Raw genomic sequence first — 27,466 nt, 5'->3', positions numbered from 1 at the left:
ACTCATACAAAATTCCTGAGTATTGCTTCCAGTTCTCCATTTTTGCATCTATCATTGCCAATTATTGGAAAAGAGGGTTTTATCTTTGAATCTTAGATTAAGACAAGTATCTTATAGAGTGAGGAATCCAAAAGGAATTCTTTTGTGACTCTAGGAACTAATGATACCCATCTGATTCTGCCACTGTTACATTATGAAGCTCTAATTAGATGTATTAAGTGAAAATGATTGTGAAACAATAAACTTCCCTCCATAACATTCAGAATCTCAAATATTAAAGAAAGATGGGAATATGACCTATTAAGTTGTTTTGGAGATTAATCTTTAAATCAGGTGCATTTTTTCTGAATAACGTGTATGTGTCTGAACTTTTAGTTCTTCATTTTTATTCCCTGTTGCAGTCTATTCTCTAATGAGAAAACTGTTTTCTACAGGCCGCTTGATTATTTGAGCTTAGGAGGAGTTAAGACCCAAATTTGAATCCCAATTCCAGTTTTAGTACATTGATGAAGCAAGTTACCAACTTTCCCTGATTCAGTTTTCTCATCTACAAAAGGGAGAACAGAAATGATATCTGCCCGACAGGGTGATTGTGAGGTTTGGGGATAGCTATCCTATCAAAAGTTTCTAATGTAAGAGGTGTCTATTATTATTAAATGTGTGTGGTTGTGTGTATGTATGTGTATGTGTGTGTGTATGTATATACACACTTTTTTTTTTTTTTTTAAAGCAAGCTCTGGCAAGCTTTTGGTTGTTGTTATATGTTTTTGGCAAAATTTTGTTTTTGTTTTTGGTACTGAGGGTTGAATCCAGGGGTGCTTCACCACTGATCCACATCCCCAGCCCTTTTTATTTTTTATTTTAACATAGGGTCTCGCTAAGTTGCTGAGGCTGGCTTTGAACTTGTGATTCTTCTGCCTCAGCCTCCTAAGTCACTGGGGTTACAGGCATACCCCACTTCACCTGGCTGCAAGTTTTATTAAAGAAAAATTTTTACATGGCTTTATCTTCACCAGTCTGTTCTGGCAGATTTTTAATGCTGTCCACCTGGTTTGAGGATAGCCAATGTGCATATTCTAGTACTTTTTGCATGCTGTGCCCAATTCATTATTATTGCCACTGTAGTGGTGGACACCAGTTTTGACTAACATGGCACAGTACTTTATTTCAGATTTTCTCAAAGCTGGGCAGTTGGTAAGGATGATCAATTTTGCTTTGCACTGTCTGAGTCTAGTCTGCTTGTACCCCAGAGCATACTTTCCACTTTTCATAACAAGCTGGAACCTAGAATTCATCAAATCCAGGGACTTTTTCATTTTCTTTGCGGCCACCATCTTCCTGCCTTAGGTGTGGGATAGCTCCCAACCAAGAACAGCCACCAAGATAGTCTGGGAATGAGAAGGGAAGCTACGTCTTTATCTTTAAATGTATTTATGTAGTCATAAAACTTGCCTGAGATGTAAATATATGACTTACTATACAGGTTTCCTGTTTTGTCAGGTTGTCTAGATCCTGTTATGGATTTAAGATTATAGAAAGTATCCTCCATCAAAATTGAGGTTATGTATGGGAGAAGTATTACGTCTTTAACAAGTTTCCAGTTAATACTTTATTCTATAAATAGGAACACAGTATGCAAAGTATGGGCTTATTTTATATATTCATATAATGTAAGATACCTTTCATTCATCCTCTCTCATCTGGGATCTCAGACTTTAAGAAAACTCAGATAATAAGTTTATTTTTTCTGCAAGCTATTTTTAATATATTTCCTTTGTCTAACTCCTTGTCAACTAAAACACTTTAATTTCTTAGCTAGTGAAATTACACCAGCTCAGCAATGTGGCATTATCCCTTCTGTGTATCTTATTCATAGATTAGAAAAATGACCATAATTCAGTTATGACTAAATGCAATTTAGCAGAATAACTATTTTAAAATATCAGATCTATAAGGAAAAACAATGGAAAGACCTTGTAAGAAGTGAAAGATTGCTGAAAACCTATCTACAGGTGTGTGATAAGTCTTTAAGAAATGGGAAAAGACAGACTATTGCCTAACAGGGATTAGAAAAAGAGATACAAAACAAATGAGGGAAGCCAGATTTGGTGGTACATGCCTGTAATGCCAGCTACTCAGAGGCCTCTAAGTCAGGATGATAAGTACAAGGCCAGCCTGAGCAATTTAGTGAGAACCCGTCTTAAAATTTTAAAAATGGGCTGGAGATAACCCCTGGAATCAATCCGAAGTACTGGAAAAAAAAAAAAAAGAATGAGTATCCAACTCAGGACTACTTTGCTAGACTTGTTTATCTTCCTGCTTTTGAAACACTGGAATTTTCCCTCTAGCAGAAGCAGCTTCCAAATATTTCTTGGGTAATGGTGCCCCCTTCTGGGATAACTGATGTGACTCTGAAACCCTTTGTATAGCTTGATTCAGAATATCTACTAAGTAATTGATTTAAGAAACATAACTCCCTCCAAAGGTTAAATATTTTAAAACTATAATGATTTGAATTAGGAGTTAAATTCATACATAAATATACATGTTCTAAATTGCTCAAAGAGGCCTCCTTTCCAATGCTTCAAAACCTTAAGCTAGAGTACTTTTTTACTTCATTTCTGTAGTACTGTTTGTATTAGCAAATCCTCCCAATTTCTTGCACTGTCAGAATTACTGTTCTCACTTTATTAACACGTTTTTAAAGTTGAGTTGGCTAAGATTACATGGCTTGCAATGGAAGAGATATTCTCTTCCCTTACTTTCTTTGTGCTTCTCCTTAGAACCACCTGCATTCTCTATCCCCAAAGTCTCTTATCAATTTATAATTACTCCTTAAACTATTTCTTGTCTTAATATTTTAAAATGATGGTTTAGATTCCTGTTGAAACAAAAGTTCTACATGCAGATGTAAAATGTTGTACTCAATGGCTTTTTTTTTTAATTCAACTTTCTAACTGTAGAATAAAAATTAAAATCTAGCCCTGTTTGCTTTGTGATGCTGGATATCTAACCATGGGCCTTGAGCATGCTAGGCAAGACTTCTACCACTGAGGTACATCCCCAACCCTAGCCCTCTAGTTTTAAAAATAACCACAGAGAAGAATTAAGTTTAGAATTAGTCATCTTGTTTTAGATCTTAAAGGCCACAGAGTATAATAAGCTAAGGCTAAAGGCATGGAAAAATCTTTACAGAATTTTGGACAGAGAGTAGCAGATAAAACACTGAAACTCTTAAAATTTTGCAAAAGAGATTATTTCAGTGATTCTTAAGATATATGGAAAATACGTTCTAATAAGATTGTATTTTGGAGCCAGGCACTGTTGAGCGTATCGGCAGATCTAGCTACCAGGAAGGCTGAGTCAGGGATGCTTGAGCCCAGGAGTTTGTGATGATATTTTGGATTACTGTGAATTTTAAGTATTCACCCATAGTATGCCTCCCCTTGTTTCCAGATCTCATCATCAGAAATAAGTTTTTGAGGCCTTTTTTTTTAAATGGAAAAATAATTCCCCACTTCTGTTTTCTAGTTGATTGATGCAAGATGATATGCACTCATAACTTATACATGTCGCCCAAATATTTTACAGCTGAGCCACTCCTTGGTCATGCATAGCTTTCTTTACACTGATCCTTTCCACCTGGCACAAATTAGGTAGAGAAAATTTAGGGATTAAAAAGGGCTTGTAGAGTATTGTGGCAGAAGGTCATTCTGGAACATACTATTAGTTGCTTGAACAGGGAGAACAGAAAAGGCTAGTACTTTTTTTCAGACCTGCTGTTATGAGCTCTGACATACAAATGAGTGCCTAGAGTCCTGAGGAGTTAAAACTTTATTTCATTCACGTGTGATCTTCGACCACAGATATTAACATTTGTTCCTTTTATCCCAATCTATGTGGCATTCTACATCTACTTCATGTTTCTATGCACATCATACCCCTTTGTAGGACTACAAAAACTACCACAGTAGGATTGGCAGTGGGTGTGAGGGATTGGGACAAAAGAATGTAGAAAAGCACAGAAATGCATAACTGATCTCATAACCTAGGGAGACGAAGATGCATTTTCCACCAACATTAACTGAATACTCCCTGTGTTCATAGTATTGAATCCATAAGGTTACATTTAAACATGTTAGCCCTTGACTTCAGGCCAACCCATAATTGCACAAAAGGCCTAAAGCAATCACTAATTTGAAGTTCCAGTTGTTACTCAGGACCAACCCTAAATTCCACATATAACTTTGCTAAGGCTCAAGTTTCATGCTCCTGTTAAAAGGCTTATGTGTTAAAAGATACTGTCAAGTGTTTTATGAGACGGCCTTGCACCGACATCAGTTTGGTTTCTTGTTCTACATCCAGGAGTACAGTTGTCTGGTTGAAGACATCATGAAGAGACATGGTTCTGAGAAGAAAGCCAGGAGCTAACATTAATGATATCAGAAAAGGTGACATGCTAAGACAGTTATCTTTTCTATTGATAAAAATTTTCAGTTGTATAAGATTGTGTTAAAGGATAGTTAATTCCCATCAGTAAAATAGTTTTTCATTGGAAATACATAGTCTTTTGTCAATGACATTTAGGCTTGTTAACTTTAGCAGAAACTGTTAGGTTTAATTAAGAGCTTTCAGGTTGATGTGGCAGATCTTGGATTCAAGAAATAAATTCTCTAGTCCTGACTGTGCCACGGATTGTGTGACTTCAGATATGTATTCAGCTATGGGTTTAGTTTCCTCTCAAGTCAAATGGGAAGCGTCAGAAGCACTAACATAAAGCAAGAACTAATTTGTTGACTACAACCTGAGACTGCAGGCACGGACGTTCATCCGGCCTCCCTTTCACCTGTGGCGCACGCCAGACCCTAGGAAGCCCCTTGACTCTAACGCCTGGCTTCAGCCCTCGCGTGAAGCCGTTGGACGTTAACGCCTCCCGCCTCAGTGGGCGGGGGGGAAGGCAGCTGCTTCCGGCGGTGAATGGTGAGGCGGCGCTTGGCGCTCCTCACCCACCTCTGCACAGTCGTGACCATGCGCCAGCCACCTGTGCGCTTCGGCCCTTCTCCATCGCCGTTGAGGAGCGACCTAGCCCCAGCGGTGCATGCTGGGAAGCTCCGAAGAGCCTCTGTGGTGCCATGGACTGTTCCGAGTGGGGGAGGGGGTGAGAAACCGAATCATTTATGCTAATCAGTGAGCTCATCCTTTATGGACATTGGATAGGTTTTTACTCTAGAAGCCAATCACTTCACAATAGGGTCGGCCAGTGGAGATCTCTCACACTCATTGGGTGAGAGCTTGGAGCGGATAGAAGAGTTTAAACTATCCGGGATGATTTCCTCCCCTGCCGTGCGGTGCGTGTCCCGGAAGTGACGCACGGCCGTGGCCGGGCGGCCGCCCTACCCCCGCTTCCTTTCACGCTGTTGCTGCCCGTAGGTGGTAGTGGCCACTGTGCCCCGAGAGAGGTGGCGGCGGCCAGTAATGCCGGGGAAACTCCTCTGGGGGGATATTATGGAGTTGGAAGCACCCTTGGAAGAATCCGAGAGCCAGAGGAAGGAAAAGCAAAAGGTGCGCTGAGGATGGGCCGCGCCTCCTTATGGGCTGCGCCGGTTTGGGTGGGGAGGGGAATTGTCCCTGATCATGGCCTGTCAGGACCCAGTCCCAGCATCCGAGGGCCTCCGCTCAATCCGCGTAGGCCTTCTGAGGTCGCTCGGGGATCATTCCCAGGTCACACTCCCTACTTGGAGGAGGACGGCCGGCCCGGCCTCCAGTGGCTCTTCAGCTCTTCCCACTGGCGTCTGAATTCTCCCAAGAGATGGGTAGACTCAAGCTCCCGTCACCGCAGAATCTCTTTTCTTCCTAAAGCAGGGAAGCCTGTCATTTGGTTCTTCTGGACTGTCTTAGAAGATGATTAAGAAAAAACGATTGTCTTGAATATGTTCTGCCTCTTTGTCACCCTGTTCTGTTGTGCAAGAATTTTGGGGAAAGTGATCTTAGGTTTAACTAGTTTATAGAGGATTTGAGAAATATTGTAACATCCAGAGTTTCTAGGATTGGGCTGTGGTGGAGATCGTGTTGGTTTTATTATTAATAACCTTTACTATGAGTATTTTCATTCAATCCACAGGTATCTATTGAGCCTAATTTGCGCCAGACTCTGCTGAGTACCATGGAGTTTAAACTAATTAAGTATGAGAAATGGTTTTTCCCCTTGGGTTATAAGAGACCCCCCCTCCCATCCAAAAAAGAAAACTCTTGAAACAATAGAGGATTGCAAGGTGCTGAAAAATGCACAGGTACTGGAGACGTTTAACCTGGAGAAAGCAAAGCTGAGGAGGATAAGGTAGCAGTTTTCAAAGTCTAACGTTGGATGAAGTAAGGTTTATTCCATATAGTTCAGGAAAGCAGAAATACCTCTCCAACTTGTCGTTAAGGTCAACTTGCCATTCCAAGCAACCAGTTTTTCTTTTATTCTGGGGAAATATACAAAACTGAAAATTTACATTTTAGCCATTTTTCAGTGTAGTTCTAGTGGCATTAAATACCCTTATATTGTTTTTCAGCCATCACCACCATCCATCTCCACAACTTTTTTCATCTTCTCAAACTGAGGCTCTGTCCTTTAAACACTAACTCCTCATTCTTTTCTCTTCCCAGCTCTAGCAACCATTATTCTACTTTCTGTGTCTATGAATTGACTGCTATAGGTACCTAGAATCCACTAAAATGGAATCCCCAGTTATTTTAATTTTGGCTCCTGTTGAAACTTCTTTTCCCTTTTGCATCCAGATGCTCTGTTGAAGTTTAATTTATATCTTTTCTAACCACCCCAGTAATTTCATTTCCTTTTGAAGTCTTGTTCCAATACTGTCTTTATCATGCAAGAGGCATTTATTGTACACTTCCTTGTGAAATTCATTTTTCCTCTCTGTATCTTTTTAAAATATTTCCCAAAGATTCTTGAGGAAAATAGCCATATTTTTGTCTAATATTTAATTATATTCTTGTATGTTGGTGACTTTCACATTGTAAGTTCTCCAGAAATACTTGTTAATTGCACTTTATGAAGATAAACTAGAGATTTGAAAATGAATTGGAATACCAACTAATAGAGCATTAGGCTAGTTTTGGTGTTGAGATGAAGATAACCTTGGTTTGGATTACATTGAGATATGAAGATGAGTTATAGGTTCTTAAAACTGGAATGCAGGCAAGGAAGAGTAAGGAAGTGTGTGTTGAAAGTCATGAAAATGGCATAGAAGTGTACATGGACAACAGAGATTTAAGGTGTATCCATAGAAGTAGGAGAAGAACCAGAAGATGTGAAAAAGTAAGAGAATAAGAAGGGCATACATCATATCAACTCACAAGGGTGAGGCAGGAGGATCACAAGTTCAAAACCAGCCTCAACAACTTAGGGCTGGGGATGTGGCTCAGTGATTAAGTGTCCCTGGGTTCAATCCCAGGTATCCCCCCCCCCCAAAAAAAAAAAAAATCCCTATAGAATATAATGGAAACCAAGGGAATCAAAATTATCATAGAGTTTTGGTCCAATATGAAATAATGTATTCACCTTGGGATGTTGCTGGGTTTAGACTTAGAGGTCTCACTTTGCCTTGTTCCATCATCTCCCTGCAATGAAGGGTCCAGGAGCAATTCAAACTCCAGAGCTGACTCTATAAATAATTTTGTTTTTCAGTAGAACTTAACGATATGGTGAGATGTGAGTTACTGTAATTAACCAAAGAGCAAATGATGTAACTGCAAAGCATTTTCACATTTTTATGGATAAGAAAAATTGTATGGTAAAGCACTCTAAAAATTGTATAAGTTTTTCGTGCTGGTGTTTTTGTTGTCACTCATCTCTACCATCTAATTTATTTTGAGTATCTGACCAAGTAATTCTGGAGAAGTCCTAAATTTCTAAATCATTTCTTGTGGTCTGCAAATATTAAAACACTTGCCACCAGTTTGACTTTTTGAAAAAAAATTTTTTTTAGTTGTTGATGGACCTTTGTTTTATTTATTTATTTATTTATATGTGGTGCTAAGAATCAAACCCGTTGCCTTAACATGGTAGGCGAGCACTCTACCACTGATCTGCAACCCCAGCCCCACCAGTTTGGCGTTTTAAAACTGAAGGTGCAAGCTGGGCATGGTGGCACATGCCTATCATTCCAGTGGCTCTGCAGGCTGAGGCAGGAGGATTGCAAGTTCAGTCAGCAATTTACCAAGACTCTGTCTCAAAAAAATTAAAAGGACTGGGGATGTCGCTAACTGTTGAGCTCCCCTGGATTCAATTCCCGGTACACAAAAACATATAAACAAAAAATTGAAGGTGCAGAATTGTGCCTTTTCGTTTTGTTCTTTTCTTACATTCTGTTATCTAGATTTTTTTTTAAAACTTCCTGGGTTATTGTTCTTCCATGGAAATATAGCAATTGGAATTTTATATCAACATGAAGCTTTGTTTTTCTTTGACCTGTTAATTATTAAAGTTAGGAAGGAAGCATGATGTGAAAAGAGCATAGGTTTTCCAAGTCAGGGCTAGATTCAATTTCTAGCACTTCCACCTACAGGAAATCCCACATGTGGATCTTTGGCAAGTACTTAACCTCTAAGACTTCTGTTTCCTCATCTGTAAAATGACAAAGGTAATACAGGTTCACTATCCCTTATCCTAAATCCCTGGAACTAGATGTGTCTTAGAATTCAGAATTCTAGGGATCTATAGAAGGAGAACACCCCAGCAGGGTGTGGGGCCTGTAGCATGTAATCAGACACCTTAATATTAAATATGAATAATTGCAAATGATGGGATAAATAAAAACTATAAATAGTCTCACATTAGTTCTATTCAAATATTGCCATCAAATGAGTTCAGAGCAGGTAAGGTTTTGACTCCAAATAAGTTACAAAAACACTTTCGGTTTTCAGAGCTTTATGGATATCGGAATTTCGGATAAGGGATTATGGATCTGTACTTCCCTCATAGGGTTGTTATGAAGATTTAAACAAGATAAGCCGAAAACACATTACACAGTGCTGGGTAGGTACTCAATAAATATTAATTTTTTTGCTCTTAGAGATGTTAGAAGTTTTTTTTTGTATTTTAATTTATAATTTTGAGATTGTCATTTGGTTCTGAAGGAGCTATTTTAATTTTGCTAAAATTTTATGTTGTGATTAGAGATGGAATAGAGGCTGAATTCTTGAGAATGCAGGAGTTGGAATGACAATTATAGTTATAGGTAAGTCTTAGAGCTTGAATTACTAAACAGTCTGGATTTCTATCATGTAGGTTTTCAATATAACTATTGGCTGAACTTAAGTGGTTGGGAAGTCATGCTGTAACTTCTCTAGAATCCTAAGAGGACACCTGTGACCTTTTTGACATTGTTTCTTGGTCTACAGAGTGATAGGAGGAAGTCCAGGCACCATCATGACTCAGATGAGAAAACAGAAACAAGAGAAAATGGTGTCACAGATGACCTGGATGATGCTCCCAAGCCCAAAAAAGCTAAAATGAAAGAGAAGTTAAATGGAGACACTGAAGAAGGATTTAATAGACTTTCAGATGAATTTTCTACATCTCATAAGTCAAGGAGGAAAGATCTACCAAATGGAGATATTGATGAATATGAAAAAAAATCAAAGCGAGTATCATCCTTAGAAAGTTCTACTCATAAATCAAGTGATAATAAACTAGAGGAGGTATGGATACTTTTAATTTTGCATTTGACATTATCCTTGAAATACAGACAAATGTGATGTTGTAAATTAAGAAGAATTGATTCTATGTTTCTTGCTTAGTACAGACTCTAATCCAAATGAGAGATCTATACAGCTGAAATCTGAACCTTTTTTCCTTTGGCCCTTGTTTCTTTTATTGTATTGTCATTTTTTGTGGGTGGAAGTAGAGGAATGCTCAAACTTACACTTTTTCTGTACATTTGGGTTCCTAAACAGTTTTTCCAAATTATTGATAGTCACGTACTTATTTCTTATGGTTCTTTCAGTCCCTGCCAGTACTGGGGCATTGACTTGACTTCCTGAAACAAGGTACAGAAGGCCTTTTGACTTTGTGTATTTTGCCTTCTTTTTTCTGCTTTTGAAACAGTAGCAACTTTAGATGATCTTTATGTCTTACTGTAACTTTCTGTTAAAGTCATTTGCATTTTTAAAACTAGAATTAAACATGAAAATGATCTGAAGAAATCTGTTCTTCTGGCTATTACATTTTGAGGAAGTGTAATAAACATGCTTAAGTATAGAATTTGCATTCTTGAACCTCCTGCTCTTATCAGTACCTGTTAAAGCAGTTATTTTCTTGGGCAGAATTTGTTAAAAAGTGTCTCACAGTTTTCCACTAGGAGTTCAAAAGCTGATCTAGGTGTTATAAATTGTCAAGAAATTATTTAGGTCTTCAGAAAGAAACAATGTTGATATTCTTGCTTTTTGATAATAATTTTTAAATTTGATAATAGCCGGTAATTTAATTTAAATAATAATTTTTTAAAAATCCCTGTTGTGGAGATCAAATGCAGGGGTATGCACTGAGCTTAACTTAACCTAGAATCCTCAGGTATTTTGGGAAAAAGATGTTGACTCCTTGTTTTTACTATATGGTGGGTTTTTTTTTTTTAATATTTATTTTTTAGTTGTAGTTGGACATAATACCTTTATTTTAATTTACTTATTTTTATGTGGTGCTGAAGATCGAACCCAGGGCCTCACACTTGCGAGGCGAGCGCTCTGCCGCTCAGCCCCAGCCCCAGCCCCTATATGGTGTTTTATTTTGTGTATTTGCTATTTGTCCAGAAGCATGTATGTTAATTTAGTAAGGCTCTATTAAATCTATATTGGTAGTAGTGGAATGAACAGATTGCTTTTTGTTGTATTGGGGTTTTTGTTTCTTTGTTTGTTTTAGTTGCAGATGGACACAATACCTTTATTTCATTTATTTTTATATAGTGCTGAGGATCAAACCCAGTGCCTCACATGTGCTAGGCAAGCGCTCTACTATTGAGCTACAACCATAGCCCTATTTTTTTTTTTTTTGGGTATGGGGCATTGAACCCAGGAGCACTTAATCACTGAGCCACATCCCCAGCCCTTTGTATTTTTTATTTTGAGGCAGAGTATTGCTATGTTGCATAGATCCCTGCTAAATTGGTGAGGGTGGCTTTGAACTTGCAATCTTCATGCCTTAGCCTCCTGAGTTGCTGGAATTACAGGTGTGCACCACTGTTTCTGGCTCTATTGGGGTTTTGCTTGAAATCATTCTCTGTATTATAATAGGCTTAATTGTCTATTGTTTCTGTTTTAGATCATAGATTTCAGGAGTTCTGCTTTTAGGAATTTATCCTAAGGAGGTAATTATGAGGTGTCCATAGCTGTATGAATAAGTACTCTTATCACCGGGATATTATAGATATTGGGGAAAGTTTTAAATATTCTAAATGTCTAGTAGTGTCTGGTAGTAGGCAATTGGTTTAATAAAATATGCTATGTTTACAGAATAGAATGCAGCTATCCCAAAAGGTATATAAGAATTTTAGAAAGATAGTTCTTTTTGTTGAAAAGATAAAAAGCAGATTTTAAAACACTGTATAAAGTATGATCTTTTATTTTTAAAACTTAGTGTGCATAGACTGAAGATTGGAGTGTGTTTTAAATGTAGTTTTAACTGACTGGATTATCGGTAATTTAAAAATGTATGTTTGTGCTTTCTGAAATTTCTAAAATGAAAATACGTAACTTTTAAAATTTTTCTTTTAATCTTAAAAGAGAACAGTATTGTTGTTTATGTAAATGGCCCACAATTTGAATTTGATATTGTCTTTTATCTGGTTCTTAATTTGAAAACTGCTATTGTGAGTGGTTCTGTAACTACTTTCTTTAAACATTGTTCTGTATACACATTGGTACACAGAGTTTTTGATAGATGTTAAATGATAATGTTTTGCTCATCTATATTCATGTTAAAGAAATTCTTAAGCTTATAGAACTTTTCCCTGAATTAATGACCTAGGGGGAAAAAGTCCTTTTTTTTTTTTTTTAACTTGTAGTTGGACACAGTATCTTTATTTTATTTATTTATTTTTATGTGGTGCTGAGGATTGAACCCAGAGCCTCACAGGTGCTAAGTGAGCACTCTACCACTGAGCCACAACCCCAGCTCGGAAAAAGTACTTTTTAAAGCCATAGAACAAATTAACTATTTTTGGAAAAAGTTTTAATTTCTCATTGTGTAATTTCTTCTTTTATCTTAGTATATAGACTTGTATTAATTTTCATAGTTAATATTATCTATAAGTATGATTTAGATTATTAAGTAACTTGTAATATGTTATCAAATGGAAAAATATTTTGATTTATGTAGTAGACATTTCTAAAGGGAACTTTATGGGTTGAATTAAACATTTTAAGATGTTTTACTAGGAAAATGGATTAAGTAAGCTTGCCATCTAAAGGGATACTTTTGAAATGAAAAGAATCTACTGTTTTTTTTTTTAATGACTTTATTTATTTTATGTGGTGCTGAGAATTGAACCAAGTGCCTCACAACATGCTAGGCAAACACTTTACCACTGAGCTACAGCCACAGCCTCCCCTCCTAATTTTTAAGTTAATCTGTATAGGTTTTTGCAAGTACTAACTGAAATTGATTAGGTAGCTTGTTTAGTAAAATGGTAAATAAGTAAAAGTTGAACAAAAACTATATTATTTAAAAAAAACTATATTATTTAGAACTTTTATTTCCTTTTGACAGACACTAACACGAGAACAGAAAGAAGGAGACTTCTCCAATTTCTCTATTTCCGAAGAAACTATAAAGCTTCTGAAAGGTACTATGAATTTTAATGGATATGCAGCTGGAATCTATGACTGTATTTTATAAAACTCTTGTGCCTTTTTTAACCAAATAGAGAATATAAAAAAGAAATAGCTCTTTTTAAATTGTAGTTTACTTCATCCTTTTCAGTATTGATATAGTTTTTTTTTTATCAGTATCTTTTTTTAACTTGTTCTTTTTATGACAGTAGAGTATATTTTGATCTATTTATAGAAACATGGAGTATATATTATTCTAATTGTCATCCCAATCTTGTAGTTGTTGTGATCTGTTTTTAATCTTAATTGTTATATGTATTTGTCAGAAGTTCAGACTAATTTTGTTATAATTTCTGTTTAGGGTAGGAATAACTGTAAATGGTACTTGGTTGTGTATCTTTAGGCAGACATGGAGAAAGCAGGATTGTTGTTTTCAAATGAATATATCTTTTTCCTAATACTAGTCTTAAAGAAATATTTTGGAAATCTCATTTTACAGGTCGAGGGGTAACATATCTCTTTCCTATTCAAGTTAAGACCTTTAGCCCTGTATATGAAGGAAAAGATTTAATTGCACAAGCTCGGACAGGAACAGGAAAGACATTCTCTTTTGCCATACCCTTGATTGAAAGGCTCCAAAGAAATCAAGAAACAATTAAAAAAAGCCGCTCACCAAAGGTAATGGTTGTAAGAGAGGAAAAGCTCTAAACATTACTTATTGAAAATGGACAGAGAGATTATAGTTGTCTTTTTTTTTTTTTTTTTTGCTCCTGTTATTAGAGATTTAACCCCAGACCTCATGCATACTAAGCTCACACTCTTCTGCTGAGCTACATCCCCAGTCCTGAAAGAGCGTATTAGTCTTAAATACAAGTACCTTTCAGAGAAAATTAAGCCCTGTGGCAAAAGTAGAAATTTGGGTTTTAAAGCAAAAACTTGTTCATTTTCAAATAAAGAAAATTCAAGCAAAGCTAAAATGAAATCATTATTGCATGTGAATGTAATGTATATGGATTCATAGATGTCTTTGATAACTTTGTGTATTATGGAGCTTAAAATCTTACTTTAAAAGAGTACTTATACATAGTGTATTTAGTGACTTGTTTGTCTGTTTTTTCAGTCCTGACTTTTTGCTTTCAAACAATGAATTTTCTAAGAGGTATTCCATTTATTTGGTCATCCAATAACTATTCAATATCATTTATTTTACTAGTTGACTTTTTGTGAAGACTATTATAGGAATGGAACTGCTAGTCCATGTGGTGGCACTTGTTTGTAATCTCAGCTCTTGGGAAGCCGAGGCAAGAGAATCTCAAGTTTGAGGCCACAACTTATCAAGACCCTATCTCAAAATTATAAAAGGATCAGGGATATAATTCAGTGATAGAGTGCTTGGCTAGCATGTGTGGGACCTTGAGTTCAATCCCATTCCAGAAAGGCAAAAAAGTTTCTTTATTATGCGGGTGCTAAAGATCTGTCTTAATTTATGAATAGTAAAATCAACTAATAAAATTTTAGCTTGCGGTTTGACCTTTTAAGAATCTGTGTGTAGGGCTAGGGTTGTGGCTTAATGGCAGAATGCTTGCCTAGCATGTGTGGGTCACTAGGTTCAATTCTCAGCACCACATAAAAACAAATAAATAAAAATAAAACAACTAAAAAAACAGAACCTGTGTGTACTTTAAGGTTCATGAAAGTGGAGAAGAAAAAAAAATCAGCATTATAGTTTGAATATGTATGTAACTAAAAGTGGTTACTATAAAGGAATAATGTGATTACAATCACTAATTAAGTAAAGCATAAGTGCCTTAGGTGGTGTAAGTGGTAAAAAGAGGGCCAAGATTATATATAAGAGGCTTAAGAACATCTCTGACAAAGTGACTTTTGAGGAGACTTGACAAAGTAGAGTATAATAAATTGTGATTGGTCTTATGCTATTTGTGTCATCTTTTTTTTTTTTTTTAAGGCTAGTGCTAGGGAATGGAACTCAAGGCCTCATGTATGCTAGGTACTCTGTCTATAATATACTAATGACTTTAATGTTGAGATTCCTACTTTAAAAAGGGTGGGGTCTTCTAGGTTGCATTTTCATGTCTTTACAAAAGTATCTTTTGTTTTTTAAATCTCTCACCCAGGTACTTGTTTTGGCTCCAACAAGGGAACTGGCAAATCAAGTAGCCAAAGACTTTAAAGATATAACTAGGAAACTCAGTGTGGCATGTTTTTATGGTGGAACATCATATCAAAGCCAAAGTGAGTACCTGTGCATGATAATAGTGCAAAGATGCATTTGCTAAATGTAAAGGAATAATGTGAAGGCATATATTTGATTTTTACATATTACTGGCATTTTTCTCCTCTCACAGTTAATCATATTCGAAATGGTATTGACATCTTGGTTGGGACTCCTGGTCGTATCAAAGACCATTTGCAGAGCGGCCGTTTGGATCTTTCTAAACTGCGCCATGTTGTGCTTGATGAAGTGGATCAAATGTTAGATTTAGGTTTTGCTGAACAAGTTGAAGATATTATCCACGAATCCTACAAAACTGGTATATCCTAATTCAAAATAACCACGTTAACAATTATTCTTTGATCTTAAAAGCTTATGAATTTTTAATTTTTTAATATATTGTCCCCTGGTATTCTAACAAAACTAAAGTTATTCAGTATCTATTCTCTTCCTGAAAAAAAAAAAAAAAAAAAAGAACAATAGCGTACTTTATTTTCTTAGCTTTCTGTGTCTTCTTTCATGTATTATTTTTTATAGTCATTAGTTAGATTTACTAACTCATTTTACTGATTTCTTTGTTCATTGTTTTTCCTTAAATTCTCACTTTTCTTCTGAGTTGAATTTTCTTGCTATTGTCCCCAGTTTTAAAAGGTGAAAGTTTCAATAGTTGCAATGCAGTCTATATGTTAAAAACTTTCCCTGAGTTTTGAATTTTTCATTATTTCTTTGAAGCCTGTGGTGATTTTTAAAAGTTGGCTACATCATGGGATATTAAGAAAACATTTGAATTCTTTTTGTTTATTTAAGATTCTGAAGACAATCCTCAGACTTTACTTTTTTCTGCAACTTGCCCACAGTGGGTATACAAAGTTGCAAAAAAATACATGAAATCCAGATATGAACAGGTTGACCTTGTTGGAAAAATGACTCAAAAGGCTGCAACTACTGTGGAAGTAAGTGGCTTTCCAGCATGATAGATTTTAGCTTTTAGTTGGTATTTATTTTTGAAAGTTTGTTAAAGCTAAACTCAAATTTTGGGGACCTGTTCAGGCCTAAGCTCTCTTTTCTGCCTTTAGTTAATAAGATACATAAGTATTTTAATTGTCTGAAACTGAGAAGCAGAATAGAATAAATAGGGGAAAAAAGCTTGTGAATAAGAAGTTCTAACAGAAGATCTACAAGCAGCCATAGAGACTGTATTTAGGATTCATATGACAGAGAACACGATTCATAGAAAGGAATAGTGCTGAGGGATGGGGTTGTGGCTCAGTGGCAGAGCGTTTGCCTCACCTGTGTGGGGCACTGCGTTCAATCCTCAGCACCATATAAATAAATAAAGGTATTGTGTCCCTCTACAACTAAAGAAAATAAAATAAAAGGAAGAATAGTGCTGAGATAGTTTGTTGAAGATTAGCTGAAGAAAGTTAGATCTTTACCTCATACCCAAAACCGCCCCCCCAAAAAATAAATAAATTCAGAAAGATTTTTTAAAATTGAGCTGTAGTAGAACTTTTCTTTTTTTTTCCCCCAATATTGGGGATTTTATTTTGAGATAGGGTCTTGCTAAGTTGTGCAGGCTGGCCTTGAATTTGCAGTCCTCTTCAGCCTCCCAAGTAGCTGGTATTACAGGCATGTGCCACTACACCCAGCTATATTTCTAAAGGATAAGTAAGGGTATTAAAAAAAAAAGCTAAAAACCTATAGTAATTTTCATACTAAGAAAACAAAAAAAGGGATTATTTTCTTCTTTCTTTCTTGAGCTGGATATTGGACCCAGAGCTTCATGCTCATAAGCATGCTCTCTACTACTGAACTACACCATATAACTTCCTTCTATTTTTGATTCATTTCAAATTGCAGAAATCAGTATACTTGCCCATAAGTATTTTAGCATGCATATCTTTAACTAGAGCATAATATTTTCATTTTTATAAAACTAAGGTAAAATTTACATAACTAAAACTATAAACTTTTTGGGTAAGGATGGGGACACAGTCCTTGGCATTGTTACCCAGGCTTGTTTCAAACTTTTAATCCTCTTGCCTTGGCCTCCCAAATAGCTAGGATTATATGCATGTGCCATTGTACTCAATTTAAAACTATAAATATTTAAATGTATAATTCATTGTCATCTAGTACATTTATGATGTACAACCATCACTTCTATGTAGCTCCAAAGTATTTTCCTCACACCAAAGGTAACCCCATAACCATTAAATAGTAATTCCGCATTGTTTTCTTTTCCAGTTCCTGGCAACCACCAGTCTTCTTTCTGTCTCTGTGGATATGCCTGTTCTGAATATTTCATATAAATGTAATTTTACATTATGTGACTTTTTATATTTTGCTTCTTTCCCTTAGCATGTTTTTGAGCTTCCTCCATATAATATTTATAGTTTTTCAGATAAGATTTATGTGTAATGAAATGAGTGTACACTTTGCTTAGTTTTGACAAATTCATACATATGTAATACAAACCTATTTTTTTGAGTTTGTGTATGTAAACCAAACATTTATCAAGATATATTGCCAGGTGCAGTGGTACATGCCAGTAATCTCAGCAATTTGGCAGGCTGAGGTAGGAGATTTGCAAGTTCAAGACCAGCCTCTACAATTTAGCAAGACCCTATCTCAAGAATAAAAAGGACAGAGGGATGTGGCTCAGTAGTATAGTACCCCAAGGTCCAATCCCTAGTATCAAAATAAAAGGTATTTTCATCATCTCAAAAAGTTCCCTCGTACTCCTTCCTAGTTCCCCCCAATCCAGAGACAGTCACTTCTGATTTTTTTTTTCTACCATCGATTAGTTTTACCTATTCTAAAACTTCATATAAATGGAATCATACTGCATATACTCTTTCTCTATAGGACTTCATTCACTCAGCATATTATTTAAGATTCATCTATATTTTTGTGTTATTAATAGTTGGTTCCTTTTAATTGCTATATAGTATTTTGTTTGAATATACTAAATTTGTGTATCCTTTCACTTATTGACGGCCATTTGTTTGTTTTTAAATGGGGTTGAGGAGAGTCTCTGTCTTACAGTCTCCCAGGAAGGCCAGTTCTTGAACAGGTAGAAAAAAATATACAAGATAATTTTTTTCCAACAATTTTGTCAAAATAGATATTTCACCTTTTCTTTCCTCAAAGCATTTGGCTATTCAGTGTCATTGGTCTCAGAGGCCAGCAGTTATTGGAGATGTCCTTCAAGTCTATAGTGGTTCAGAAGGGAGGGCTATTATCTTCTGTGAGACCAAGAAGAATGTAACTGAAATGGCAATGAATCCACATATAAAACAGGTAAGTTTTTTAAAACATTTTTTCTAATTGAGCTGATGAGATGAATAACTGAGGAAAAATATTGTCAGTTGGATAGTGGTGCATGCCTGTAATCCCAGCAACTTGGGAGGCTGAGACAGGAGAATTTTAAAGTTCAAGGCCAGTCTCAGCACTTAGCAAGACCCTCAGCAACTTACTGAGACCTTGTCTTAAAATAAGAATGGCTGGATATGTAACTCAATGCCAAAGTGCCCCTGGGGGGTTCAACCCCCCAGTACCAAAAACAAATATAAATATATTTTGTCCTCTGGACCAAACTTGATAAGTCATTCTCAGAATTGTGACTAATTTAGAAAAAAGTTATATCCAGCCTCTTATAACTTGTTAAGTCCGGAGAAAATTTTTTTAAATATTTTTTTAGTTGTCAATGGACCTTAAAATTTATTTATATGTGGTTTTGAGAATCAAACCCAATGCCTCACACATGACGGGTGAGGTCTTTACCACTGAGCCACAATCTCAGCCCCTAGGACAAAAATTTTTTAAGAAATAAATTTTATTGTGTATATTTAAAACTAACAATATGTTAGGAGAGAATTGTGTCAGTTGTTATTAGGAGTATTTTTTAAGGCTTTGTAAATGTGATCTAGAAAATATAAAGGTTGAAACAAAATTAATTTCTGTTGGTAAGAATGGATAATGTTTTAGAGTTGTGTTATAAGAACAAATTACAAATATTTATTGAATGAATACATTAATATAAATTGTATGTGTTTATCATCCAGCTTTATTATCTTATTTTATCTGAATGCTTGCTCACTTATTTCTTTCTCCAAAATTGTTTTGATGTAAGCTCTAGATATTATTACATTCATAAATATTTGGGTAAATATCTCTTAAAGAAAAGGATTAGCACAGTGAATTGGAAGGATGGAAAGTTCAAGATCCTGTCTCAAAAAATAAATAAATAAAAGGGTTGGGAATGTATTTCAGTGGCAAAGCCCACCCTGGTTTCAATCTCCAGTACGGAGTGGGTGAAAAAAAAGTTAAAAAGTCAAACCAAACCAAGCCAAAAAAAAAGGCTTGGGGTATAGTTCAGTGGTAGAGAGCACCTGCCTAGCATGTGGGAGGTCTTGGGTTCATGCACACATACACAAAAACTACCACAACAAAAACAAGCCCCACAATGCTGTTATCATTAACAAAATTAACAGTAATTAATACTTTCAAATGCCAATTGGGTTCAAATTTTCAACTGCCCTATGAATGCTTCTTTTATTGTTTTCTTGACTCTGGATCCAAATAAGATTCTTACATTCTTACACGTTTAGTATGTTAGTTTCTCCTGTATCTATTCTTCCTTGTAGTTTTTGCTGTTTATGAAACCAAGTTTCAGTCTGGAATACTGCTTCCCTGTGATGTTATTTAACTTGTTTCTCTGTTTTTTATACTTTCTGAAACCTGATTTTAAAATCAGAGCAAAAAATACTTCATAGGTTGTTTACTTCTAGCAGAAGGTATATGATTTCTAGTTCCTTTTATCTTTGTGATGCTAACATTCATCAATGTGACATTCCTTATGTCAATGTCTGTCTAGTCATTTTTGTTGTGTATAACTTGGTACTTAGTAGATTCCTGAGAAAGGTCTTATGAAAATGATATTACTTGTTGATAATAGCTTGTTTGTGACTTTATACTTGAGAGTTATTTTGGCTAGTCATAAAATTCTTGGTTCAAATTTTCTTTTCTTGGGACTAGGGTTGTGGCTCAGTGATAGAGCGCTCGCCTAGCACAGGTGAGGCCCTGGGTTCGATCCTCAGCACCACATAAAATTAATTAAAAATTAATTAATTAAAGATATTGTATCCAACAGCAACTAAAAAATAAATATCTTTAAAAGTTTTTTTTTCTTTAGTATCTTAAAATGTTATTCCATTGTTTTTGGAATAATACATTGCTATAAAAAGTCAGTTGCCAATCTGACTTTTTAAAAAGTGATTTTCCTTAAAAAAATCAGCACTTTCCCTGGGCATAGAGGCACAGGATATAATCCCAGGGGCTCTAGAGGCTGAGGCAGTAGGAGGATCAAAAGTGCAGAGCCAGCCTGAGCAATTTAGTGAGGCCCCAAGGAACTTGATGAGACCCTGTTTCAAAAATAAAATGGGCTAGGGATATAGCTTACTGGTAAAGTGCCCCTGAGTTTGATTCCCAGTAAACCCTCCCTTTCTCAACTCCCACTCCACCCACAAAAAAAATCAGTAGTTTTGCGTGCTCCGTTAGCCAGTTCTTGTGGTTTCAGCCAGCTACTCGGGAGGCTGATGCTGAAGAATTACTTGACCAGGAATTTGAAGTCAGCCTGGGCAACAACATAGTCATACTGCATCTCAAAAAAGAAAATCAGTTGGCGCTGTGGCATATGCCCATAATCCCAGGGTCTGGGAAGGCCGAGGCAGGAGGATTCCAGTACAAAGCCAGCTTTAGCAAATTAGCGAAGCCCTGAGCAACTTAGTGAGACCCTGTCTCAAAAAATAATAAGGGCTCAGTTGTTAAGTGCCTCTGGGTTCAGTCACACACACAAACACGTACACACCAAAAAAAACCCAAAAATGTAGTTTTAATATATATATTATAAATTTTATCTTTGTGATGCTAACATTCATCAATGTGACATTCCTTTTATATATATATATATAATTTTTATTTATTTTTTTAAGGTTTAAGACAGGGTGTAGCTAAGTTGCCAAGCTGGATGCTGCAATCCTCCTGTGGGAATATTATTCTGCCTCCCCTATCTCCATCCCTAATTACTTTCTTCTTTTTTTGAATTTTTTTTTTTTTTTTTTTTAGTTGTAGATGGGCACAATGCCTTTATTTATTTATCTTTATATGGTGCTGAGGATCAAACCCAGGGCTTCACACATGCTAGGCAAGTGCTCTGCCACTGAGCCCCAGCCCCAGCCCCATCCATCCCTAATTACTTTTTATGGGATTTGATTAGGACCTTTACTACTGTTCATTTTTAGATGAAATATATCTTTCTGAACTTTAAATGGGAAAGCATGGGTTAGAATAGTTTTCTAGATTTGCAGGTTTAGAACTTTTGTTGTTTTTGATAGTGTTTAAAAATATGGACAAATATCTCAAAAAAGCTGTTTAAAAAGAAAAGGTCTCTTGCTAGGTGTGGTGCACATGCCTATAATCCCAGCAGCTCAGGAGGCTGAGGCAGGAGGATTGCAAGTTCAAAGCCAGCCTCAGAAACATTGAGATGTTAAGCAACTCAGACCTTGTCTTTAAATAAGGCTGGGGATGTAGCTGAGTTCAATCCCTAGTTAAGGCGCCCACCCCCCACCCCAAAAAAAGAGAAAAAGTCTTCCATTTTCTGAGCTCCAGCTATGTTCTTCCTCACTTTTATCTGGATCTTTTCTTTGCTCTTGTTATTCTTGTCTTCCTGGGTTTGGATTTTAGGTCCAATACTTTCTCCTTGGTGTGGGCCTTCATTCTGGAAAGGGAGCATTGATTATAGTGTTTGTATATGGCTGAACACCAGAGCTGCTGTAGCTCCTACAGACCTTACCGTTGGTGCCATGGCACTCTCCCATTGTCACCTGCTACGTGTAACAATTTGCTTGAGAATATGCTTTCCAGAGAATGCTGCTTCTTAGGTCACAGAAATCCCCTGCCCCACCCCATACATACAGGTTTTGCCCTATTCTGAAAAATTACTAGAATGCGTTTTCATTTAATTTTTTTGTTTTTGTTATTTTGGTACTGGGGATTGAACTCAGGGGCACTCAACCAATGAGCCACATCCCCAGCCCTATTTTGTGTTTTATTAGAGACAGGTCTCACTGAGTTGCTTAGTGCCTCACTTTTGTTGAGCCTGGCTTTGAACTCGTGGTCTTCCTGTCTCAGTCTCCTGAGCTGCTGGGATTACAGGCGTGTGTCACTGTGCCTGGAACTAGTTTTGTCATAGATGTTCTCTGTGGATTTTTAATTTTCTTATTCTAGTTGCTTTTTTTTTTTTTTTTGAGCAGGGTGATACTGGGATTTGAACTCAGGGCCACTCAACCACTGAGCCACATTCCCAGCCCTATTTTGTATTTTATTTAGAGACAGGATTTCATTGAGTTGTTAGCATCTTGCTTTTTCTGAGGCTGGCTTTGAACTTGCCTCAGGCTCCTGTACCACTGGGATTATAGGCATGTACCACTGCGCCTCACCTGCTATTTGTTTTTATTATTATTATTATTATTATTATTATTATTATTATATGTATGTGGTGCTGGGACCTTGAACCCAGGGCATTGTGTATACAAGACAAGCACTCTACCAACTGAGCTATATCCCCAGCCCACTATTTGTTTTTATGTGAGAACTGATGAAATACTATGCTGTTACCATCTTCTACAGTGTTATTTTTACTAATTATATAGCATTGGTTGTCATGTTTAAAACATCTGATATAAACAGATGGATGCTTAATAATGAAAATGTTGAGGTGGTTGATGATATTCCCTGTTATTGCTTTAGGACCTTCAATAGTAACTGTCCTAGAAGTCAGTGCTTCTGAAGGAGGAATTGCCTTGCTACAAAGACCCCCCCAGTGACAATGATCAATTTCTGTGGTTGGAATATGGAATTTTTCTTCTTCATGATGACTGCTGTTTAGGCAGAAAGTAGTAGCAGCATCTCATTATGAGGAATGTTGAGTTTTATGGACAAACTAGGGAGTCTAAATGGTTTATTTTTATTATGTATTTACTTATTTTGGGGTATTAAGACTTGAACCCAGGGGCCTAGCTTATGCTAGACATGCATGAGCTACCCCTAGCACCTAGTTTCTCTGTTTTTAAATTATAACCTCACTTAATTTTTTTCTATAGGTCAAGTTTTACTTGGTTTTCTCAATAAAATGCCTTGTAAATTCTCAACAAATTCTTTCTCTCTTTTACATACATACAGTCTTTTGGGAAACAGTTTATTTAAAGTTTGGAAACCTGCCGGTGTGGTAGTGCACACCTGTAAAGCCAGCTTCTTAGAAGACTAAAGCAAGAGGATCACAAGTTTGAGGCAGCCCTGGGCAATTTAGACCCTGTCTCAAAATAAAAAATAGTGCTCACTTTGGTAGCACATATACGAAAATTGGAATGATACAGAGAAGATTAGCATGACCCCTGCACAAGGATGACATGCAAATTCATGAAGTGTGCCACATTTGAAAATGAAAAATAAAGAGTCTGGGGATGTATCTCAGTGGTAGAGTGCCCGGGGGTTCAATCACCAGTGCTACAAAAAGAAAGGAAAAAAAAAAGTTGGAGATCTGAAAATCATCACTGATACCAAGAATGTAATATGTCCTTTTTAGGGCTGATTATCAAGTTAAAAAAACCTGTGTTGAGTTTTTTAAAAAGTGAATTTGAAAAATTGACTATGAAAACTGCCCAACTCATTTAAAGTATGGTAGCTTATATATATAGCTGTTTTCTTTTTTGAAACAGTTTTCTTAATTGATTCCATGATAATCGAATGAGTTTTCCTCTTCTGGCTATCTTTCTGTGTTTTTCTGAGATCTTTTTCTGTTCTTGCCCATACCATACCTTTTCCCCCGCTTTCTTTCTGTGTTGGGCATAGAATGCAGGGCCTCATATATGCTAGACCAAGTGTTCTACCACTGGGCAGCACTCCCAGTCCTTGTCTTTCAATACTGGCGTTCCTCTCAGTTGTGTGGGGAGTGACAAGGAACAGGTGAAATAGCCCTTATCCAAAATGTTTGGGAGGTCATCTTGGTGCTTAAAATTTTTTAGATTTTATAGGGCTGGCAGTTTAGCTTAGAGGTACAGCTGTTGCCTCTCATGCACAAGGCCCCCAGCACCATGAAAAAGAAAGAAGGTGGGGGATGTTTCAGCTAGGTGTGCTGATGCATCTCTCTAACCCCAGCTATTCAGGGAACCAAGGCAGGAGGATGACAAGCTTGAGGACTGCCTTGGCAGCTCTGTAAGACCCTATCTCAAAATTGAAAAACTGAAAAGGACTGGAATGTAACCTAGTAGTAAAGTGCTTGCACAGCATGTTGAAGCCCTGGGTTCAATCCCTAGTACTACAAAACAAACAAACTCAATTTAGATTTCAGAGTATTTTGGATTTCAGGTTTCTTTTCCTTTTGTGTGGTATTGGGGATTGAACCCAAGTATTTTACCTCTGAGATACATTGCTAGCCATAATTTTTTTTTTTAGTTGTATATGGACACAATATCTTTATTTTGTTTATTTATTTTTATGTGGTGCTAAGGATCAAATCCAGTGCCTCTCAAGCAAGCGCTCTACTGCTGAGCCCCAATCCCATTCCTAGCCCTTTTGAAAACTATTTTGAGACAGGATCTCCTGTCTCCATAAGTTTCCAAGGCTGCCCTTGAACTTGTGATCTTCTGCCTCAGCCTCCCAAGTTGCTGGGATCACAGGCATGAGCTACTGCCCCAAGGTGTACTTCCGATTTTTTAATTAAGGATATTCAACCTGATAGCATAGACTTCAGAGTCAGATCAAGTTTTAAATCCCAGTGTACTACCTTCTAGTTAGGCAGCTTGAGCAAAGTTACTTCGTATTTCTGTGCCTGTGCTTCCTTTTTTAAAGAAGTGGTATTAAAAATCACTTTTGTTTTGTTTTGTTTTACAGTTTCAACGTTTCAATGAAACCATTTATTTGAGACGTTTAGCACAATAGTTTTGTAGCAAGCAGTCCATAAATGTAGAAATATAGAAATATAGGTATGTATGCATAGATACACATATCTAATCACTCCTATGACTTTAGTCATTGTGTGTTTGCTTATAATCCCAAATCTTTCTTCAGTTAGATATGTCTCTCCAATACTAGGCCTATATTTATTCTATTGGCCACATAATCCCCAACTCATTATGACCTAAAATGAATTCATTCTTTTTTACACTCCAATAGCCCCTCAACTGGCTCCATTGTTCCCTATCTTTGAATGATATATCTACCTATAGCCCAAGTGAAACTTATGTATTACCCCCTGACTTTTCTTCCTCACCATTTGCAATTCAGTTATCAAGGAGTATTTTTGCATACTGTTTCCTATGGTTTATTAGTTTATTTTCTACTCCCATTGCAGAAACTCAAAACCTGGGAATCATGAATGTCTTTTTTTCTTTGTACTTCATTTCTATTCTCTATACCAAATCCTCCCAATTTTGTCAAGTAATAGTTTTCAAATTCAGTTACCCTATTTACCTTTCTAGCCTCATCTTATTATCACATTTGCTCCCCATTTTTTGCACTCTCTTCATACATGTTATACTTCATGTCACCACAGGGCTCTTGAACTTGCAGTCCACCTCACTTAGCAAGTTCCTCTTGTCTTTCACATCTCAGTTCAAAGCATCACTTTTCAGGAAATCCTTCCGTGCCCCAAACTAGGTCAGGTTTGGATTAGTGCTTCTTGATTCTTAGACTGATGCTTCATTCTTTACACTTGCTGGATAAATTTATTTCTGTGTCTAATTATTTGTTTCATGTCCTTCTCCACTACTGGAGTATGAAGACCATAAAGACAGGCAGTCTTACCATGTTCACTTTTTTTTTTTTTTTAAGTGGTGCTGGTGATTGAACTCAGGGCCTCACACACTCACACATACTGGACACTTTACTACTAAGCCATATCCTCAGTCCCCTTGTGTGTTCACCTTTTAAATCCTGATGCCTGATATGTAGTATGTCTCTAAATATTTGTTGAGTGAATAGGTGGTCATTATCACTATCCTAGGGTCTGACATCTCTTCTAAATTTTTGCAGTTTGTGTTTTGTCTATAGATATAGTGATATAGTGTATAGATACACTAATTGGAGTATTCCTTCTATATTATAAATGTGTTTGTGATAGTTTTCTTTAGAATCATTCAATTGTTTCACTTTGTCCTTAAGATAAAGTTCATATTCCTTTCCCAGTCTCATCTCTTATCACTTACCCTTTCTTAATCTGTTTCAGTAGTAGTGTACTACAACATTTGTAGTTTACCAGACATACTATTTATGTATGATATTTCTAACCTGAAACTTCCTAGCTTTCTGTTCTTTCATTTACATGACCCCTAGTTCTTTTTTTTTTTTTTTTAAATATTATTTAGTTGTTGATGGACCTTTATTTTATTTACTTATTTACATGTGGTGCTGAGAATTAAACCCTGCCTCACACATGCTAGGCACATGCTCTACCGCTGAGCTACAACTCCAGCCCCAACTCCTAGTTCTTTATTTATCATTCAGGTCTCAGTTTCAGACCTGTTTCCCACTTAGCAAGTATGAGGCCCTGGGTTCAATGCCCAGTAACTCCAAAATAATAATAGTCAGATTTCCCCTTAGATATTTCTGTAGCATGATGTAAATATATACCTGTCGCGGCACATATCATACTGTTAGGTTTTTTTTTGTTTGTTTGTTTGTTTTGTTTTGTTACTGGGGATTGAACTCCAGCACTCAACCACTGATCCACATCCCCAGCCCTATTTTGTATTTTATGTAGAGATAGGATCTCACTGAGTTGTTCAGTGCCTCGCTTTTGTTAAGGCTGGCTTTGACCTTATGATCCTCTTGCCTTGGCCTCCTGAGTCACTGTGATTACAAGCATGCACCACAGTGCCCAGCTATTGTACTGTTTTGAAGATACCTATCAAATTGTGTGTTCTAAACTATTTCTTTATGAATGTTCCAGAAACTAATACAATCTCAGGCACATAGCAGGTACACAGTGAATTCACTCATTATGCAGTAAGTTTAGATACTAAGGCATGTACTGTTGGGGTTAAATCATTGTTATGAACTTTTTAATAGTGGCAAGATGAACTTTTTAATAGTGGCAAGGAATACAAGGTAATTTATTCATAGTATTAGGAAAATTATTTGGAGAACAAATGGAAGATCAACCTAGTTTAAATAGGTTCAGCTTTGCTAAAAATAACAGAAGTGCAATAGTGGTGCACACCTGTAATCCTAGTGACTAGGGAGGCTGAGATGGGAGGATCTCAAGTTCAAAATCAGCATCAGCAACTTTGTGAAGACCTAAGCAACTTAGCAAGACTCTGTCTCAAAAAATAAAAAGGGCTG

At 36.5% G+C, this 27,466-nt stretch overlaps 1 protein-coding gene, 1 non-coding gene and 1 pseudogene across 5 annotated transcripts in view; 2 read left to right on the top strand and 1 right to left on the bottom strand.

Moving 5' to 3' along the window:
- Positions 1–993: 993 nt before the first annotated feature.
- LOC114089362 (large ribosomal subunit protein eL30 pseudogene) lies at positions 994–1,334 on the bottom strand (annotated as a pseudogene).
- A 4,050-nt stretch (positions 1,335–5,384) lies between these two features.
- Positions 5,385–27,466, top strand: part of Ddx50 (DExD-box helicase 50) — a 34,763-nt gene continuing 12,681 nt past the window's right edge. The window contains exons 1-9 of one of the 4 annotated variants that reach the window (XM_071611215.1): positions 5,385–5,562; positions 8,990–9,043; positions 9,409–9,708; positions 12,770–12,845; positions 13,364–13,509; positions 14,967–15,084; positions 15,198–15,383; positions 15,872–16,017; positions 18,218–18,367. In XM_071611215.1, the coding sequence (XP_071467316.1) occupies positions 5,476–5,562; positions 8,990–9,043; positions 9,409–9,708; positions 12,770–12,845; positions 13,364–13,509; positions 14,967–15,084; positions 15,198–15,383; positions 15,872–16,017; positions 18,218–18,367 (1,263 nt within the window). In that variant the 5' untranslated portion in view covers positions 5,385–5,475. Of the gene's footprint in view, positions 5,563–8,931; positions 9,044–9,408; positions 9,709–12,769; positions 12,846–13,330; positions 13,510–14,966; positions 15,085–15,197; positions 15,384–15,871; positions 16,018–18,217; positions 18,368–27,466 lie in introns of all 4 variants that reach the window. The other 3 variants (XM_071611214.1, XM_027931305.2, XM_027931304.2) reach the window with 3 other exon arrangements.
- Positions 23,459–23,565, top strand: LOC114089534 (U6 spliceosomal RNA). The gene has a single exon (XR_003582185.1). It is a non-coding gene; the product is annotated as a U6 spliceosomal RNA (small nuclear RNA).

This window comes from Marmota flaviventris, chromosome 4, assembly GCF_047511675.1.
Source record: "Marmota flaviventris isolate mMarFla1 chromosome 4, mMarFla1.hap1, whole genome shotgun sequence".
Taxonomy (NCBI): Eukaryota; Metazoa; Chordata; class Mammalia; order Rodentia; family Sciuridae; genus Marmota; species Marmota flaviventris.
Note: the sequence above shows the minus strand (reverse complement) of the source record. Positions and strands in the feature narration are given on the sequence as shown.